The following is a 19202-nucleotide window of genomic DNA, read 5'->3' as shown; positions in this document are numbered from 1 at the left end:
GCAGGCGCAAACTAGGTGTTTACTAGTTGGTGCTGAGGAAATGACTCAGCACCGGAAGATTAGCGGCGCCCCACACCCATCAAAAGCATTCAAGGAGGCCCACAGCGCCACCCGTGTGCATCCAGCCAGGGGTCACTAGCCTTCCTTGCTTCCTTCATCCTTAAACATAACTGAACACACCTCCAAATAGCCTTCCTAGCTCCCAGGAGCATCACAGGGCTGAAGCAGAAGCTAAGTGCCAAGAGAATATGGGACACCCTGGTCCTGTGCTCAGCAGCTCAGGGCAAGTGATTATGGTGTTCCCTGTAGAGGAATTTTAATCCAGTAACATGGCTGCTCTGGCAAGGGATCACATCCAAAGACCTTCTAGGTCTTTATGATCCAGCTGGAATGCAGACACATTCTGGATTACAGTATGGTCTGGCTGGAATACAGACACTTCCTTAATACACACCTTTAATCCCAAACAATGAAAGTTAGTTTATAGAAGGAAGGAGACAGATTTGATAGTGGAATCTAATTGAGGGGCAGACAAAGTGATGAACCAGAGAGAGATCTGACAGAGTGTGTCAGAGATATGTCTCAGGACAGGAAAGAGAAGCTATTTAAGAGAGCAGAGAGGAAAGAGAGGTAACTAAGAGAGCCCCAGAGAGAGACAAAGAGAGGAGGCAGTTTTCCTAGGACAGTTTTACAGAGACAGGTTGTAAGTGAATACAGGAGCCAGAGAACGGGAAGGAACCAGAAGATTAGAACAGATTGCCAGTTAGTTGGAGCTAAGCAGAGCAATTCAGCCAGAAGCTGAGAGAAGTCAGTTTGAGTCAGTCAGCTTGGAGAGGAGTTTGAACCAGCAAGCCAGAGCTCAGAAAGAACTAGGAAAGGTGAGCCTATACAGCAGTCAGCCTCCCAGCCGACAATTGCATCTGGTGAATAAAAGCTACGTTTACAGTTTCCTCTGAGGCTGCAGGACCATGAACCAAGAGACACGCAGCAGACATTTGAGGGGCAGAAGGAACGAAACGGGACGGGGCTTCCTAAAAGAAAACAACATCCAAGGTCTGAAAAAAAGAAGAGAAAAAGATAAAATCAGGATCCATTTGAGATCCAACCTCTGACTAACAGGGGTCAAAGATGGGATTTCCCAAGAAGCTATAAATGGAGTCTGTAGACCTGGCTTTGAAGACAGAAAGCCAGTGGACGAGAGTGGGGAGGAGAAGGGAGGGGGAAGGGACAAATGGCTCCGAAGAAAGCACAGGTGCCAGAGGTTTTTTTTAAAAAATGATCTTGAAGCGATTTCTTCATAAAAAAGGGGGGGGGAATCAAATACCCTTCACTGTGCTTCCCAACAGAGCTGGAGATGGTCATGAGAGTGAGGCCTTGCCAGCAGACTTGGAGGGTAAGCGTTTCTGGGCACAGCCAAGCTTTTCCACAACACACAGATATGACAAAACCTTTTCAGAAGAGCTGGTCGCAAAAGAGTGCCGTTCCCACGCCTGTTCTTCATGAAGCGCTTAGGACCAAGCTCCAGCGGAGAAAGGAATAAAGAGGTGTTTGTTTGTTTGTTTGTTTAAGGGAAGAAGAATAAAGACTAAGCCATGGAACACAGGGAACCGAGGGGCAGGGACACTCCACGCTCCAACCCTGGGGGGACTGGAACAACCACACGGCATTAGGAGGCAACTGCGGGGCGGAGGATCCAAGGCAGGCTGGGAGGAGGAAAGGGGCTATTACTTATTGGATGTTTGTTTGAAAACTTTACCCGTGGGTTTTGTGTATTGTTTGAGAGCCCAGTAAAAAGACAACCAAAATCAAACAGAAAGGAACCAATTAACAAAAGGTGATTAACGAGGGGAGGGGAAGCTGTGTAACCATGGAGCCTGTGAGGTAATGATTATAAACTCATCACAGTAGTGACAGAGATGGTCTAATGGATAATGGCAACATGAAACCTGAGCTTCGGGAGAGAATGGCCAGGTCTGAAAATTCCTGAGATACCTTTGAAGTGAGCTTTAACTAAATACTGGTCAGGATGATGGACTCTGGGCCAGATCCACTCCTGGATTCTCAGAAAAAGGAGATGAGTCCCATTTTGCAGAGGCTTAAGAGGCAACACCGCAAGGCCACCGTATTTCCCATCAGGTCCAATCAGCGACAAGCATTTATCCTGATGTGCTTGCTTCTTGCTTGCAAACCTCCTGCCCACATCCAATCAGGGGCAGGAGCGCACCCTGATGTACTCCCTGCGCACACACACATGATCAGGCACATCTGTACAGTTGGTTCACACAGATTTGTTTAGGGGAGCAAAAACCTGGGGTCTGCCATCTCCCATAAACCACAGCCTCCAGCATTCCAGGAAGTTCTCTGTCCATGGATCAAGTGAGGCTGACAGGTTAACATTGGCCATTACAGCATCTGCTGCCAGGTCTGACGACCTGAGTTCAATCCCTGGAACTTACATGGTAGAAGAAGAGAACACATAAATTACTTAATAAACATTCTTAAAAGCCATAATAATGCAGGCACTGTTGTTATAATCGAGCGAGGATCAGAAGTCGGATAGCCAGGCAATGAAATAAAGACACTTACATTTTTATTCACTAAGTAGTAAAAAAATAAATGAATGAATGAATTCAGGTAGGACTGGAAAACAGTGTCAGGAGTGCTGAGAGTGACAGAGGCAGAAGAAACAACTCCAGCGACAAAAACTGACAGCCTCTGGAGAGTGGACTCTGGGCAGAAAGGTCAGGGACAGGAGACTGAGAACTTCAGCCATCTTAATTATATGCTCGCCTCGGTTCAGTGAAATAAAAAATAGCAGGTTTAAACTTCAAGGCAGTGCGACTATGAAAGAGCATGTCTTATTTGGCCGTGTTGCCAGAAGTGGAGGAGGGGAGCTGTAACAAGCAGAAAGCTGGGGGGGAGGGGGTGTGGAGGTGGGGGCTGGGGAGGAATAGAGACAGGAAGTGAGAGCTCAAGACAACAGATGTCTCTAAGGGAGGCAGAAATAGAAATAAAGAGGCTGGTCACCCTGGGAAACTGCAGCGGGCAGGCCTTACACGACCCTTTCCTGGAATGTCACAGGAGATCCCCTCACCAGAGCTATGCCACGCCACCAGGCAAACCTGGCCTTGGTCCCTTTCTCTGAGCATCACATGTGCTCACTGTCTGTCTGTCCATCCCCTCCAGGCCTACACACTGCCTTCCACACTGGGACCTTCTACCTCCCTCAAGTCCTTGGCCACGCTTGACCAGGGAACAAATTCCAAAGGCCTGTCCTCCCTGGCTCTTGCTAAAGAAATGAAGAATGACTCTGAGGCCAGAGTTACTCCTATAAGGCCATGGGGGGCTCGCTCTCAGACCCCCTTGCCAAAGCTGTGCCATACCCAGGCCAGCCAGGGTGCACTCACGTACCCGGGCAGCTAGAGAAGAGATCAAAGTTCACACTCCAGCCGTGCCGTCACTGGGCAGTGACCTCAGACATGTGGCCTGGTCTCCCGGGCCCTCTGTGAGGTCATCTGCTATAAGGGAGATACTGCCTCATATCCGCTACTCTTTTGTGAGGTCATATCTGTCCTCTTATCCAGTTGCTGTACCACATGGTGTCCTTTATAAACAAAACAAAACAAAACACAAAAACAGGCAGCCAGACACTAGTTTCTTACGGCTGCCCCAACAAACTAAATGGCTTCAAACACTGATTTATATCCTACAGTTAGAGGTCTAAAGTCCAGCATCCATTTCACTGCACTAAAATCAGGATCTGTCCTCTTTACATGGGCTGCAGAGTAAACACCCAGGCTTGCTTCTTGCCTCTGGAGGCTGACTGCAATACACAATTCACAGCATTTAATCACCTCTGTCCATCAAGGATAACCCTGGTTACATCTCCACTCTTTGGCCTCCCTGTTCCCCCTGCTAAGACACGTGGCCAAGACCTACCCAGGGGACCCAGGAGCATCTATTCTCTCAAGGTCAAAGCACATCTTCTAGGTCCCAGGTAGTACATTCACAGGGTCTGGGGAAGAGGGTAAGGGCATCCCACACACAAATGTTTTGGACGCAGGTGGGCAGAACAGCATCCCTTACCTTCACCTAATGCCCAGAGCTTTGCTCTGGAGGCTCCAGCTTGGGTCTTACAATATAACTCTAAGATCTCTGTGGTTAAGACTTTCTCCCCAGAGATGCACCTTAGAGAGATAGAGGGGCCACTGAAAGGTGCAGGCCTGGTGGGAACTCTTGAAAAACCATCCCCTGTGGTCTCTTTCTGCCTGTGCTGAGAGGCATTGCCCCAGCACACATTGCTGTGAGATGTATTTATAGATGACCCTTCTTCTCTAGTTCGCGTGTCTGTTAGTCAGAGAAAGCTAGCAGCATCGTTGACAGGAGGTTTGCCTTAGAGTGATGCACAAGGTGGTGAGAAATGGGAGACTTCCCAGCTTATCTGTGAAGGCTATGAGCACTGGCTCTCCCAGGTTCAAAGTATGTGTCCCCGAACGGTCGAAAGCTGAGCCCCAACCAGCTGCCATGCAGCGCAGGAAGGGAACCCACCATGGCTCTGGTGACTTCCCAGGAAGGTTGCTCATTTTTGGCTGCTGAGCCTAAAGCACTGGGCATTTCCACTGCCTTTTTCTGGTGCACCTACCCATGGGGGAAGTGTTAGGGTGCTGTGGACCCCCGTACCACAGTCCTTGCTACTGATAAAAAATGGGATAGCCTCTGGTTAAACTGTTCTTCTGGTGTAAGTCTATACAACAGAAGCCCAGCATTTCAGCTCATTAGAGATTTTCCTCTGTAACATGAAAGGGAAGTGTTTTTTAAAAACTCTTTGGCCTCGTATCGAACCTAACCATATCGAACCTACCTGTGAAGTGTCTTCTGCCTCAGTTTACTGTGACAAACACCATGACCAAAAGCAAGCTGGGGAGGAAAGGGCTAATGTCACCTCACAACTCCCGGGTCACATTCCATCACTGAGGGACATTGGGGCAGGATCACTTTACAACCACACTCTGGAAGCAGAGAGATCAAGAATTAGGTTGGCTATAAGGCCTCAAGGCCCTCCCCCAGTGACTGACTCCCTGTGTGGAGAGTGGCTTTCTAAGTGTGCACTGAGCAGCATCACTGGGTCCTGAGCCTTGGGCTAGAAAGATGGTTCCTCCTAAAGGTTCCACAAACGTGTTAAACTGGCCACCAGCTGGGGACTAAGTGTTCGAACCCAGGAGCCTATGGGGGACATCTCTCATTCGGGCCATTACAGGATTTGATTTCTCCCAATTCTGATCTACCTGGTTCACCCTGCTATGGCAATATACTACCCAGCAAGGGGAGCAAGACCTCTCTGGACAGCTGTCTCAGACTCCTCCCGGAAGTGAACTCAACAGGGCTAATGAAGCTGGGGGTGTGGCTTGGTGTTGAATTGTGGGCTTATTATGCAGGAGGCCAAGGGTTGGGAGTCACAAAATAAACAAATGAGAAGTTACCTTCTATCCTAAAACAATCACAAAACGTATAGTTCAAATTAAGCTGAATGACAGTCACGTGACTACCAGGCTATAGCGCCAAAACCACCTGCAATGAAAATGTCTTTCTTGGGCTGGAGAGAGGGTTCCACAGTCAAACACAAGTTCTTCTCTTACAGTAGACCTGGGCTCAGTGGCCCTGCACCCAAGTCTGATGGTTCCCGGCTGTCTTTATCTCTACTTCCACGGGATTGGGCATCTGCGACGTCATCTACTGTCCCTAGAGGGCTGGTCCGATGCTGTTTGTATAAAGGAACTTGCGTGTCACTGTTGAATCCTTAGAGTTAACTCTAATGCAGACCGCTGAGGTATTCCTCAGACTCGAATGAGATAACATCCTCAACTTCCTACCTGGTTGCGGCGTGCAGGGCACATAGAAAGCATTCCAAGTTAACCGCTGGAAAGAATGTCACCCTTCTTACGGGGCTTCAAAGGCCCCGTTCTCTGGGGCTCTGATAGGCTCTCACTGATTCACAGGCTCTGAGTGGGCCTGCAGCCTATCCTGGCCCAGCTTACACTCCAGCGAGAATACTTACAGTGCTGTTTTGCTAATATTTTTTTTTTTTTAGTCATTTCAGTTTTTTTCAAAATGAGCCTTAAGGAATACAGGCAGATCTGGGAAAAGCCAAAAGCAGCCAGAATGGGAAAGCAAGTCACTCCACAGCTTGTGTGATGGCAAGGGACAACCGCCGACTGATGTGTGACCCACAGCCTGGCACTCATGCTCAGGTAGGAAAGCCATTTGCTAATGGTATTTATTCCCAGAGGACAAAGCTGCCAGCCCAGACAGGCCACTGGGCACAGCCTTTCTTCCGGGGCTCCTTCCTTACCTGAACAAAAGGCTTCCAGGGGCTTCCAAGGTCTGTGAGGGACCCATGCAGGCCCAGCTGCCTGCTCAAAAGAGGGGAATGCGCAATTAATGTGGTAAAAACCTTGAGACTCGTGTGCCTTTTCTTCTTTCAGCCTTGACACTAGTCAATGGTGAGGGCTGTCATCCTCTCACTGGGTCCCTAGTGAAATGAGGAAGGTGGCATGCTTGGGCTGTAGCTCTCCTCCCCTTCTTGAGGAACCCCAAATCATGGGAGCCCAGCATACCCTGTGTACAGAGAAGCCCACGCAGCCTTCCACCCTACCTCAGGAAGGCCGCTACTCATTCTCTGTGCCCTACTCATGGAAAAAGGCGGCCTTTCTCCTGCCTCTGTGACTTCTAGGCTTTAGGAGACTGAATGTGGCTTCCTGCACAGGCAGACACACTGGAAGAGAAGTGTCCCACGGGTGAGGGTGGTAATCGGGTCCTCCACACCCGTCTCTGGATCGATGAGCCCTGGAGAAGTCCCACCAAGACACTGGACTGGAAGACAGACATAGTTCCAGCGATTTCCTCTGAGAACCCAGTTCATGAGAAAGAAAAACGTGTCAGAGGCCAGCTCATGCCTTCTCCCATCTCGAGGGGACATCCCTCCTGCACAGCATCACCACCTGGCTCAAGGACACACTGTACAAGCTCTCCCTAGTATCTGAAAGGAACTTCAGAGCAGCCGAATGGTGAATGGGAATTACTGTTAATTTCTCAAAAGCAGAGGACGCAGGCAGGCCCTGGCGCTGTACCTCAGCTGATAAAGCGCTTGCCTGTCGTGACCAATGCCCTGGAGCCTGTTCTCAGTGCTATGGTGGCAGATAGCTGACATCTCGGCACTGCAAGGTGGAGGGAGGCAAGAGGATCAAGCCTACCTTTGGCTACTTGATGAGCCAATGCCGGCCTGGGCTGCACTGAAAGCCAGAGGGAGGGACAGGGAGGAGAGAGGGGCGGCGTGAGAAGCAGAGGGTGGCAGAGAGCTGGGGGAAGGATGGAAGAAAACACAAAGAAAGGCGGCTAGTTCTCCACGTCCTACCGATCTGTTCTTGCTGAATTTAATGACTCACACACACGTCTGTGTTGGCAATTTATTTTTAAAAAACAACTCTAGCCACCACATTTTCTCCTCTGTCCATCATTTCCCTTTTACAGGAAGTTACAAAAACATCAGGGGGCTTTACCATCTCTACAACCCAAACAAGAATCAGAAGTGACTCCCAAAGCCGGCCGGCAGAGAATAAAGACAACGTAAGAACAGATCAGGGTTATAGCAATACAGGATCGCGACACTGATTTACAGTGCAGTGGTTGTACGTTCACCAGAGGATATTCTGAGCCAGAGACTAAAGTGAAAGCACCCGCCCGCTTGCTGCCAGGAGGCCCAGCGCAAGCATCACAGCAACAGGGCACCACCACGCAGTAAGGCTTTTCTGGCCCCCAGGATGGAGAGGGCGCTCTGCTCGGCGAGGACCCGGGGCCCTCACTTGGAGTCTTGGTCCTTCTCATCTACCAGGGCAGAGCGGATACCCAGCTTTTTCAGTTCTTCCACTAGGTCCCCATTCTGATGCATCTGCAGAAGGATGTCACAGCCCCCCACAAACTCGCCGTTGAGGTACACTTGCGGGATGGTTGGCCAGTTGGAGTAGTCTTTAATACCTGTGGAGAGATGGAAGATGGGTCACTGAAATGATCAGAAGCAAGGGAGCCTTCCACCACAAATGCCACATCCAGCACTCCTGGCAGAATTCCAGGCCCCCTCCCCCGCTCCTGGTCAGCGATGACTTAGCAGGAACCCAGGCTTCTCTTTCAACCTTTGGCCTCATGAGAGTCAGGTAAGGCTCTTGGTAAAACAGACACATCAGCCGGGGGACTCACCCCGGGGAATGGGACTGTGTAACCAAGGCACGTGAGCCAGGCAAAGCTGTAATTAACCACACAGGTCACGTTTGCAGGGGAGAAACGTCACAGCTCCATTTCTAAATGTACTCTGAAATCCACCCTGGACTCACTGGCTGCCCGGGTGACCCCTCTGCCTTCTTCCTGCGGCTCTGAGTGGTGAGGGCCACCACCGAGCACCACTCAAGACGCTGAAAGCATTCTCTACCCTTGAGGGTTACTGAGGAGAGGCACAAAGAACTCCGGCCTATGGAACAAGACTCCTAACCCCAGGTCTCAGCTCCCTGGATGGGCTCTGCAGAGCCTGATAAGGATGGAAATATGTAGCCTGTGGTGAGTAGTATAGTATTAGATGCTTCCGTGTGTGTGTGTGTGTGTGTGTGTGTGTGTGTGTGTGTGTGTGTATACAGCCCAACAGTGTGAGTGCAGGTCAGGTCAGTTCAGTTCAGTTCAGCTCAGCGACAAACAAATTAACAATGGCATAAGTACTATAGACGGGTGTTTTTACAAGGCAAAAAGGAGCGCACAAATTATACACCAAGTGAGTAGGTGCTTCCAGAAACACACAGCAGCACTCAAATCTGAAACCCAGGCACACAGTGGGCTTTTTATGCAAACTAAAGCACGAGGCTTGCTCTTACTACCATATCATTCGATGTTTGATTTCAATATGTCACAAGGGTCTCAAGAGACAGTATGCTTTCCTTCTAGAGTTCCTGTCTTTCTCTACAAAACACCGAGTTGCTGTAAATGACAGAGTTGGAGGGACGGGTTACAGCTCTTATCTTGCTTCTCCAGACAGTGAACACTGAGAGTCACAGGCTGGGTGTGGTGACCCACCCTTGTAAAGCCAGCGCCCAGCTAAGGCAGGCCTGGACCTCACAGAGAGGCCCTCTGAAGATGCCGAGAGGCTATAGTAGAGGGCAAATCCTGCCGGGAATCACGGCATCCAGGACCGGGTGCACTGAACTCCACCACACTGCTGTGGGGTGCACACAACTGTGAGCAACTACCCGGTGTGTAGGGGGTGCAGCTTTGGTTTCTGTTTGCACCTTAAACTTGACCCTGCAATATAAACAGCCTATGGGACAGCCACAGATCTTTATAGCAGAGGCAGGCGTGGACACTCCCCGGGTCTCCTGAACTGGAGACTACATGTGAGTCCCTGAGGTCTCTGTGTCTCCCAACCCTGCCTTCCTTACTGAATGCATTTACTCAGGGCCCACAGCTTTGAAACCTATCAAACTGAAAATACACTCGCTGCCTGAGGTCTGCCCCAAACCTCACTGAGCTCTAAATCTAAACAGTGCCATTGTTTTACACTGAATTGTTTTCCATCCAAGGGCAACAGGGTTTGCTTGGGCTCAAGTGCCCTCACACACAGTCCATCTTGGCAGGAAGTCATGGTGGACGAAGCAGTAAAGGCAGGACACATGGTAGCACTCACTTCACCCAAGCCCGGGGCTGGCCGGTCCCACACGTGAGGCTCTGCCACCAAGGCCTGTGACTGGGGTCCTGTACCAGAACGCCTGTCAGCTGGCTGCCAACAGGTGGCTCTCAGACACTGCCACAGTTCCACCCTGCCCACTGTCTTGTCTCATGGCTGACATTTAAAGAGCTCTGCCTCAAGGACGCATGGCAGCTTCCTGGCAGTCCTGGGTGCCACGGGTTGACAGGTCACTGGGATTACTTTTGTTGCTGTTACTGTTGCTTGCTGGGAGCTTTTATTTTGTTTTTGTTTTAGCCCAGGTTCGTCCGGAACCTCAGCTGTCGCTCAAGCTAGCCTCAAACTTGCAGAGTTACTCCTGCCTTAATCTCCAGTGCTGGCCGGAACTGCAGGCGAGAGGTGTGTTAGAGCCGACTCTTCCTAGGGGGTAGAGTTCTTTCTTACTAGAACTCCGCACCTTACACACTGTAATGAGCCATGGGGATGGCTCCACATGGCTCATTTACTTCCCACTTAGTGTTCACAACTGCACTACTTGGCGGCAGTCAGGTAGGAACTCTTGAAAATTAGGGAGTCTAGACAGTAATCAAACTCAAGGCCAAATGTTGCATGGGAGCCACCCTAAATCGAGCTAGGAAGCTGGGACTCAGTTCACAGATCGACATCAAAAACAAAGAACAATAAGAAGAAAAGAAAAGAAAAGAAAAGAAAAGAAAAGACAAAAATCCAAGCTAACAATCCTTCCAGTCAGGGAGTCAGGAGAGATATGGCTGTGCTCCCAAGGTTGGAGCCCTGCAAGCATGAAGTCCTTCGTTTGAGCCCCCAGAGCCCATGACACAGAGATGGGCACAGCAGCACATGCCTGTAACCTTAGCTCTGGGGGCAGAGCTAGGAGAGTCCCTGGGGTTTGCTGGCCGGCCAGGCTGGCTCCAGGTTCGGTAAGGAAACTGGGTAGAGCGACTGAGGAAGACACTTAGCATAGACCTCTGGTGCTCACACCCTCAGGCACTTTTGCCTATGCACCTCTGGTGCTCACACACACAAGCACACACACCCATGCCTGTGCCCCTCCCCAAAATTACAGTTTATCAAGAAAAAAGAAAAAAGAGAAAGGAAACATGTATCAAAATTGCCTGCCCTGTCCACTTCCAAAAGGTGCTGTCTACAGTGAGACACTTAAACACATCACACTGCCGTGGTTTTCCTGGTCCCCAGATGACGTTCACAGCAGAATTTCGGTGTGGAGTAGTTCCCAGAGTCACATAGCAGGCTCTGTGATCCTGGCCTAGGTGTGTCACATGCTAGGGTTTTCCCCCATCTTCCAGTCAGGGGATCTCAGCATGGAAACAGAGCCTCAGGAAAGGACAGCAAAGATCGGAAACAGCAGACAAGGCTTGGGCACACAGAGCAGCGGAGTGGGCTCACTGGCATCTGGATGCAGCCTCAGAGAGGTGACAAAAGCCCCCGCTCTCAGTTTCCTTGGCTCCAAAGTCCATGCTGCCTCATGGGTTTACTGAGAAGATCAAATGGTCTGTAACTGCTGAGATGACTTACTTCCTATAGAAGTGCCAGGCTCAGCGGGGTATGGATTATAGATGTATGTGCTCCCACCCTGTCAGGGGCCTTCTGTCCCGTTTGTCACAGAAGTACTTTTCTGAGCAACACAGGAAACAGCAAGCATGAGAAGAACGCAGGAATGGTACATGCAGGGTATTCCCCACGGTGCAGAGCTCTGGGCTATAGCACTCCATACTCCCTCTGTAAGTATTTTCCATAAATAATCCTACTTAACCAATACATACGCCCGATGATGTAATTACCCCTGTTTCACGGATCACGTTAGGGTACCGAGAGGGTAAATAAGTTACCCACAGGCACAGAGTTAGCATGTGGGGGATCTAGAGAGCATCTCAGTTTCTAAAGTCTAAAGTCAGCCTCTGAACCCATGACCCTCAGCATAGCTTGTCCCACCGACAGCTACCTGCTCACTGCACACGCATGTACAGTCTACGGGACGGACCCACACCTCTGATGTCAGTATACACAGACAGTATTTACTGGGCCACTGGTACTCCCTGACACTTACTTTTGACCAAACGTGTCTCTGGTATCTAGCCACCTCAACCACACCAAGATCTAGTTTGTCTAAGCACAGTGTATTTTTACCCTGGACCGCTGAACCATTTGCTGATCCAGCCTCCTAACAGACCAGGATCCCATCTTGTCATTCTCCCCCACCACAAGCCACGTTGTCACAGACACCTTACATGTGTATCTTATGCGGGATCCTCTAGACCTGGTGGGGAGGGCAAAGGCTTTGGGCTAAACCTCTCCCTGCCTTTGTGAATAAAGTTTTATTGAATTCAGCTTGCTCGCTCACTGATTATACAACATCCAAGTCTACTTTCAGCCTCCAACAACAGAGAAACAGAAGCAATGGTGACCCAGGAGCCCACAGTCCACCTGGCCCTTCACAGAGGAAGCTGTCTCCACCTGGGAGAAGGGAAACAGCTCTGTGCATCTCCAACCCTGATTGTTACAATTCCAAAGTGCTGGCGCCAGATGCCCACAGCACATGGCTGGGCCCACAGGAGCGCACCAGAGTAGTAAGTACCTAATTATTTCCTCGGATGTTCCGACACTGCTTCATCAACTCTTACAGGCTGTGGCGAAAGGACTGGGAGAAGGAGCTGAAGAAAACAGAGTTCACAGGTGAGGCACAGCAGGGTTCAAAGAAGGGCTTTAATATACTTGAGAGCCAGATGGAAAAGCCTGGGACACAAAAAACAACCACCAGCAGGGAGATCACCGTGTCCAAAGTGACAGCTAGGCCAGCTACTCTGACCTTGTTACATAACACAACACACACATACACACACACATACACAAACACACACACAGCAATGCCACATAGGCTTCTGCATTGAAAGTTTACAAGTTGTAAGGACAAGAAAACATGGGGTAACGGTTATGCACTCAAAAACGTTCAGCCCCCTACCTACCCTGGCAAACACTGCTCCTGTTCTAAAGAACACGTAGAGGTGGGCATGGGACTATCATCAGAGAGAGCGGTCACAGAGAAGTCTGTGCCGTGACTGTGAATAACACCAGCCTCGCCTTAGCATAGTAACCAGTCACAGAAATCCTGCCCTGCTCACGTAGCACTGTCAGCAGCACAGGCTACTGTGCAAGCCAGGCCCCGGCCTCCGAGGTGCTATGTGCAGACAGGTAGGATCTCACAATGTCAGCAGCCACAGGATCGATTGCCCAGGGAACCACGAAGCAGCATTGTGCCCTGGGTTCCCCAAGAGCCCGGTGGCTGTGGCCAATGTGTAGCCCCAGGTGATAAAAGTGAGGACCGGAAGGCTTCTCAGCTCGCTTCCCAGCATCACCTGGATCCTGGGTGAGAACCAGAGCCCTTTGAAAACTCTGGCATGAGGGAAAAGGACAAGGACGGACCGCTGTCACAGCAGTGGGACAGGTTAAGAGGGCCCCTCCTTGCCTGCCAAAGTGAGCATGAGCTGCCTGCCTGCCTGTCTGCCTGCCCTTTGGCAAACTTAGATGTAGACAAAGTCCTCTTGAAAGGCTTAACCTGGCTAGCAAAGGACAACAACAACAACAAAATCAAGAGTTTCCTTCTGTCGTTTGAGCACCTAATGATGAGAGATGGATGACAGAACAGGTCCTGCTATTCTTACTCATGCTGGTTGTACCCACTCTATCTAACCTCCAGTTACACTCACAGGGGAGCGGACAGTCTAAGCCAAAGATCCTCAGGCCCCATGTTAAGCAAGATAGCCACAATGCAGCTGTCTGCTAAGAGCCACGCTAGCAGGGCAACACGCTACTACCACAGGTGTCCCAGCTCAGAGGCCGCAGAGTAGCCGCTTATCTTTCCCTGCAAGGAGCCACCTCCAACCCAAAGCATAGCATGCCCCGAGCCAGATAACCCCAGAGCCTCACAAGCAGCCAAATGTTAGCTGAGGAGGAAAACGCACAGAGCACAATGCCTGGCTTGCCATCATTCCTGGTAGCACTCATTAACTCGCCTCCCTTTCTCTGCTTTACCGCCCATCAATACTATCACAGGAAACAAGTGTGGGGTTAGCCACTTAACAACATGGAGGAAAGTGCTTTGGAAGCCATCAGATTCAATAATAAAGTTGCTGCCACTTGGTGGGTGCCCTCTGTGCCAGAGAGAATGACATTATTATATACAATAGAGAAGGGGATGGGGGGATTCCCACAATGCAGTGCAATCTGGCTTTGAACTGGTGGTCCCCCTGCCTCCGCCTGAAGAGAGCTGGGGTTATGGAAGTGAGTTACTATACCCAGCTGTAATTTTTATTTTCTCTCGTTTCCTCGTGGACTCTGCCAAGTTCAATGTCATAATCTTCATTATACGGAGAAGGCAGTATAATGAAGTAGTATTACAGTAGGTGGTGCTGCAGACCCACCACAGGTGAGTCCAAGCCAAACCTGCTCTCCACCGCCCCAGCCTCGTCAAGCAGAATGACCATACGACGAACAACTATAATCAGTAACTGCAAATGTTGCATACTCCATCCTAACACAGACAAGTCTCCTCTCAGCACAGTGACCAACCCAGAGCACTAAATCAGTAAGATGGGGGGACTACTTGAATACAGGGTTCCCCAGACTCCACTGAAGGAGGAGCAGGGTGCGGGGAGAGGGCAGCTTTCCCATTACCCGGCCCACCTTGACCGATTCTTGCCAAGAATCAGAACCAAATCCCTGGCCTTTCTCTTCCTCGCTCACAGCAAGCACAAGACGGAGAGAAAGGCGCCTGCCTGGTACTGTGTATAAAGGATTCCAACTAGACGTCAGGACGCAGTCGCTTTGCCTTGGGACCAGTGAAACGCTGTTCTGCTCTCTGCCCTTTGGGCCCAACCTGGCCGCAGTCTGCTAGTCTGGTCGGGGGTCTGAAGTCTTCTTAGTGGCTTCCTCTTCCCGCTGAACCTCTAACCAAAGTTGTGTCTTTCCCAACGTGAGTCCCGCTAGACTATGGTGAAACCTTCTCTCCAGCAAGAAGACAGTCCCTGACCCTCGGGGCCTTAAACATTATTAGTCAGCCTCTGACCTCGTTAGGCACACACAGGCAAGCCTGAAACCTCTTCCCTACATACGTAGTAGCATCAGTCCCTCACCTAGCAAGTACGCCGCTGGCTTCCAAGCCCTCAAATTGTCCCCAAGGGTATTCGCAGTGAGTCCCCCTCTCAGCCAGCCACTCCCCAGTCGACCTGCTCAGAGGGGATCATGATGCCGACTACCCGCTCTTCTATGCAGCCAGAAACATCTCGCCCCGAGGTGGGCCGAGGCGAACCCTCCGCGCATGTGGCTACACAACCAGAGAGGGCCCTTGCTCCTCGGGATCTGCTCAAGTTCACCGCGCCCTCGCCGTCGGATCCCAGGGGCCTGACCTTGCCTCAGCTCCGGGTCGTCCAGCACGTTGTAGGCCGCATAGTCCCGGACACCGTGCAGCCGCAGGATCTGCACCACGGCGTTGCTGAAGCCGCACTGGGGCTGCTCGGGCGTCCCCTTGAGGAACACCACCACCTTGTCCTTCTTCACCAGCGCGTCCAGCTGCTCCGCCTGGCCGCCCGAGCTCGCCGCCCGCACGCCGGCTCCGGGCAGGCCACCGCCACCAGCGCTGCGCCCCCAGCGCAGCAGAGTCGCCGCCGCCCGGCTCAGGGACGCGCTCATGCCCGCTCGCTGTCCACGGCCTCTGCGGCCACTCCAGGGCTTACAGTGCCCGTGGTGTCCGGCCGGCCCACCGGAGGCTCTCATTGGACAAGCTCTGGGATGTGTCTCGTGATTGGACAATACTGGCTCAATTTCGCCAATCACATTGCTTACACCGTAGGGTGGGCCTTCCCTGGGAGCCGCGTCCTACAGGCTTACTAGTGAGCGAGGACGACCGCGTTGCATGTTGATTGGATAAATTGGACGTTCGTCAGTGAAGGGCATGAAGAGGCGTGACTAGAGGAAGCCGGCTTTCCTCGTGCGGGCGTTCAAGGCCTGGCCGGATACGCCAGGATGATAGGGCAGGCGCGAGGCGGGGCTTCTGCCGCCCGCGGCACGCCGGGAAGGAGTCACGTCCAGACGCAGCTTCCGGTTCCGTTTGCGGTGGCTGATTGCTACGGTAACTCGGCCGGTAGTCCTGCCGTGGCGTGCACCAGAGAGGAGGTGGCCCTCCACGCCTCACCGGCTGAGGCCAGCCGCGAACCTAGCGTGTCCTGGCCTGCCCGGGGCTCCAGCCTCGGACCCGCCATGCACGTGGACAGCCAAGCCGTGTCCTGCTGCCTCTCGTGGGATTCTTCCTCCAGAATGAGGGTTTTTTTTTTTTTTTTTTAGCATGAAACTATAAGTATTGTATATGTGTGATCTGCGTGCATGCATCTGCCACGGCGCGTGAGTAGAAGTCAGAAGACGACTTTTATAAAGGGTCCGGGGATGGAACTCTGGCTTGCAGGGTAAGTCCCTTGGCACGCTGAGCCCTCTCCCTGGCCTCTAGAATGATGCTCTTCTCGTAGAAACGTGTAAAGTGCTCTAGCCGTGGGACGGCTGGCTTTGGGGTCTCGGTGACCCTTCTGCCCACATAACCCCTTGTTACTGGGGTCGGGAAGGTTTATTGAAAGAACAAGGGAATTGGTGGGTTGCCGGGCCCTGTGGCCGTTGTCTGCAATGTGCCTTGCCTCTTAAGAGGCTGAGGCAGGAGGATCTGTTGAACTCTAAAGAGTTCTAAATAAGCCCGAGCCAGCCCGGGCCGTACAGCAGGACCCTTTTAAGAGGGAAAACAGAAGGTATGAGGATGTAGCTCAGTAGGAAGTCGCTTTCCTAGTGTAAGCGACGTCCAGCCCAGCACATGCACACAGACAGTAATAAAAGAGAGTAGTCTCTTAGTGAATTCCGGTGTAGATGATGATGGCCCCAGGGTAGAGTGCTTGCTTGCACATCTGCTGGGGATGGTGCAGAAGAGTGAGCAGGCGTGTCGTTTTTTTACACGGACTTCCCCCTAGAACAGAGCCCCGGGTGTGGTCAGTTATCACACCGGTAGTACGCAGATCCAGATCCTGGCCAGCAGGCCTCCGCAGCCCACTATCTAATCTGCAGTCTTGGCCCTGCGCTGGGTTGGCAGTACCCTAGAGCACACCAGACTTGCAGAGAAAGCAGACTCCAGAGGAAGCTGAGGCATGCCTGCTCGAGAGGCAGCAGGCCCATGTGCAATTTTCCTCTGATAGGGCCTGGGTACTGTTGCCACGGTGATAATGGCTGTGCCGTGTCATTGTCGATCCACCAACAGTCAGAGAAGCTTGGCAGTCAAGATATTGTTTAGCAGACGGAGCGGTTTCTGTTGGACACTAAGTACTGCCACAAAACCTCGAGCGACTAAGCGTGTTGCTGGAGGTGGCCTGTTTGCACCCGCCGGGGAGTAAATGTAAAAAAATCACAGAGTTCACACTCGTGAGCCATGGGGTGTGCTAAGCCGTGGCTAAGACAGATGGGAACCAACCGCCTGGCGGATTCCTTGTCATTGTATTGATTCCTGTTTTTTTCTGATGGCAAGCCCCAAACTAAAATCTTGTTGTTTCGCAGATCCTCTGATTCCAGGTACCATACAAAGATGTTTACAAGAAATGCAGAGGTAAAACAGCTGCTTCGAAAGCCAAGCTTTTGTGTCCTTAACGGCAGAGCGTCAGTTAAGTCGCCCCAGCACCTGGAAGCTTTTATTCATGTTTACACTGCTGTGAGTAGTTATAAATAAACCAATAAATAAATGCTGGCAGTTTGCTTCTGGGAAGCCGTGTGTGTCTCATCTACTCTCAGCCGTCCAATTGGCTTTGGTGCTCACTGGGTGAAGGGAAAAACTTTGCAGACTGCTCTGGGGACCTGGAAGCAGAGCAGTGGTGACAAACAGCACGTTGCTAACTATTAGTGGTAACAAAACTCCTGGCAAAAAAAAAAAAAGCAACTTAAGGGAGTAAGGGTTTACCTTGTCTCCCAGCTGGAAGATGCAGGCATCATGGCAGGGGACACATGCTGGCAGGAGCTTGAGGTGGCTGGTTGCATGGCATCCAGCAGAGAGCCTGCCTCCAGGTCCCCATCCTGCATGGGTCAGCGGCTCCTCCTCCCTACTTTAACCTTTCTGGAAGCATCCTCATAGACAGACACATCCTCAAGAGTTTCTGTGGGGACTGTGAATCCCATCGAGGTGACAGTGGAGACGGAGCTTTCACACTGACTTTATGTATAGTTCGTTGGCCTAGGAAAGAGCTTTCTCTTTAAGTCATCAGATAACTAGTACAGCTGTCATGTAGTAACATTAAAGTTAACCAAGTGGGACGATTGCCAAGCCCAATTTCCAGAAATGTAGCACTGCTGCCTGGTCGCAGTGACACACACCTTTGATCCCAGCTCTTGGGAGGTGTAGGCCCATGGATCTAAGTTCGAGGCCAGCTCAATCTACATAGTGAGTTCCAGTCCAACCAAGGATACATAATTTAATAATGCCGTCTTAAAATGTGTGTGTGTGGTATAAGGCTGTTTTCAAGCCGTTGCTTTAGGAATCTTCAAATGAAAGTGTGAAGAACGCTTCTGAAGCATCCATCAGAATTGTGCTCTGGACAGCTTGTGTGTCACCGCGGTGTGTGCCCCCAGAGGGGAAGCGGAAGGGGAGTTTGCTTTCAAGGGTCCTAGGATTTGAGTAAAACAACATAATAATTAGATTGCATAAGTTCACCTTGGCAATATGCAACTCGGGCATCTCACAGTGTCTCTCCTTCCCTGCATTCAGTCGAGGCCCTGTTTCCATTCCAAAGCCCGGTGACACCCATGGGAACAGTGACTGAGTCTTCTGCATCTCAGCCCCACACGAGCCAGGGTGGGGACTGTGGAGCTGAGTGGGCTCCAGCTCCCGCCCCCTTTCCTTCTGACACAGCCAGTGCTACCACCTGATATCCTTTACAGTAACCAGCTTTTAGAAGAGGGGAGGATGGCTCAGTGGTTAAGAGCACTGGCTGCTCTTTTAGAGGTCCTGAGTTCAGTTCCCAGCACCCACCTTGTAGCTCACAACTTTCTGTTACTCTGGTTCCAGGCAACCTCTGTGGGCACAGACAGGCACACAGGCAAAACACCGGTACACCATAAGCAAAGATTAAAAAGGGTTTGGGTGTGCCCACGCACCAGGTGACACGTGTCTGGCCCTGCTGTCCAGAGCTTTGAAGGTGCTGCCCTAAGAGAAAAGTGGCTCTCTGGGTTACAGGGGTGGAGCCTCCAGTAAAGATGGCTCTTGGGACCCAGAAACCCACAACCTGAGCTGAAGCCTGACCCACCCCCGTGTGACACTTAACAGAGCATCAGCTCAGCCCCGCCATTAACAGGCATGTGGAAGCCAGGCAGAGCCAGTCTTTCATGAGGTAGCAATGCCTTTGAATTTGACTACCTTTCTCTCCAACACAGCTAA

At 51.3% G+C, this 19202-nt stretch overlaps 2 protein-coding genes, 1 long non-coding RNA gene and 1 other non-coding gene across 4 annotated transcripts in view; 2 read left to right on the top strand and 2 right to left on the bottom strand.

Moving 5' to 3' along the window:
• Positions 1-7207, bottom strand: part of LOC110306588 (protein TCL1B3-like) — an 89680-nt gene extending 82473 nt beyond the window's left edge. The window contains exons 1-2 of the mRNA XM_021178658.1: positions 7128-7207; positions 6350-6410 (exon numbers count right to left, since the gene is read on the bottom strand). Of these exons, the coding sequence (XP_021034317.1) occupies positions 6350-6410; positions 7128-7207 (141 nt within the window). The remainder of the gene's footprint in view (positions 1-6349; positions 6411-7127) is intronic.
• Positions 7208-7449: 242 nt separating this feature from the next.
• Glrx5 (glutaredoxin 5) lies at positions 7450-15519 on the bottom strand. The gene is made up of 2 exons (XM_021179267.2): positions 15160-15519; positions 7450-8031 (listed from the first exon to the last, which is right to left on the bottom strand). The coding sequence occupies exons 1-2, from the start codon at positions 15440-15442 to the stop codon at positions 7856-7858; spliced, it is 459 nt and encodes a 152-aa protein (XP_021034926.1). The 5' UTR covers positions 15443-15519; the 3' UTR covers positions 7450-7855.
• A 346-nt stretch (positions 15520-15865) lies between these two features.
• On the top strand, positions 15866-17540 carry LOC110307440. The gene is made up of 2 exons (XR_002379389.2): positions 15866-16212; positions 17336-17540. It is a non-coding gene; the product is annotated as an uncharacterized LOC110307440 (long non-coding RNA).
• LOC115032835 lies at positions 16844-17118 on the top strand. Its single transcript, XR_003838495.1, has one exon.
• Positions 17541-19202: the final 1662 nt, after the last annotated feature.

This window comes from Mus caroli, chromosome 12 (genome assembly GCF_900094665.2).
Source record: "Mus caroli chromosome 12, CAROLI_EIJ_v1.1, whole genome shotgun sequence".
In the NCBI taxonomy this organism is placed as follows: Eukaryota; Metazoa; Chordata; class Mammalia; order Rodentia; family Muridae; genus Mus; species Mus caroli.
Note: the sequence above shows the minus strand (reverse complement) of the source record. Positions and strands in the feature narration are given on the sequence as shown.

Coding starts and splice junctions, on each gene's coding strand:
- Glrx5 (XM_021179267.2), bottom strand. CDS start 15,442: ATGAGCGCGTCCCTGAGCCGGGCGGCGGCGACTCTGCTGCGCTGGGGG. Junction 8,032..15,159: donor CGACCCGGAGCTGAGGCAAG/GTCAGGCCCCTG, acceptor ATCTCTCCACAG/GTATTAAAGACTACTCCAAC.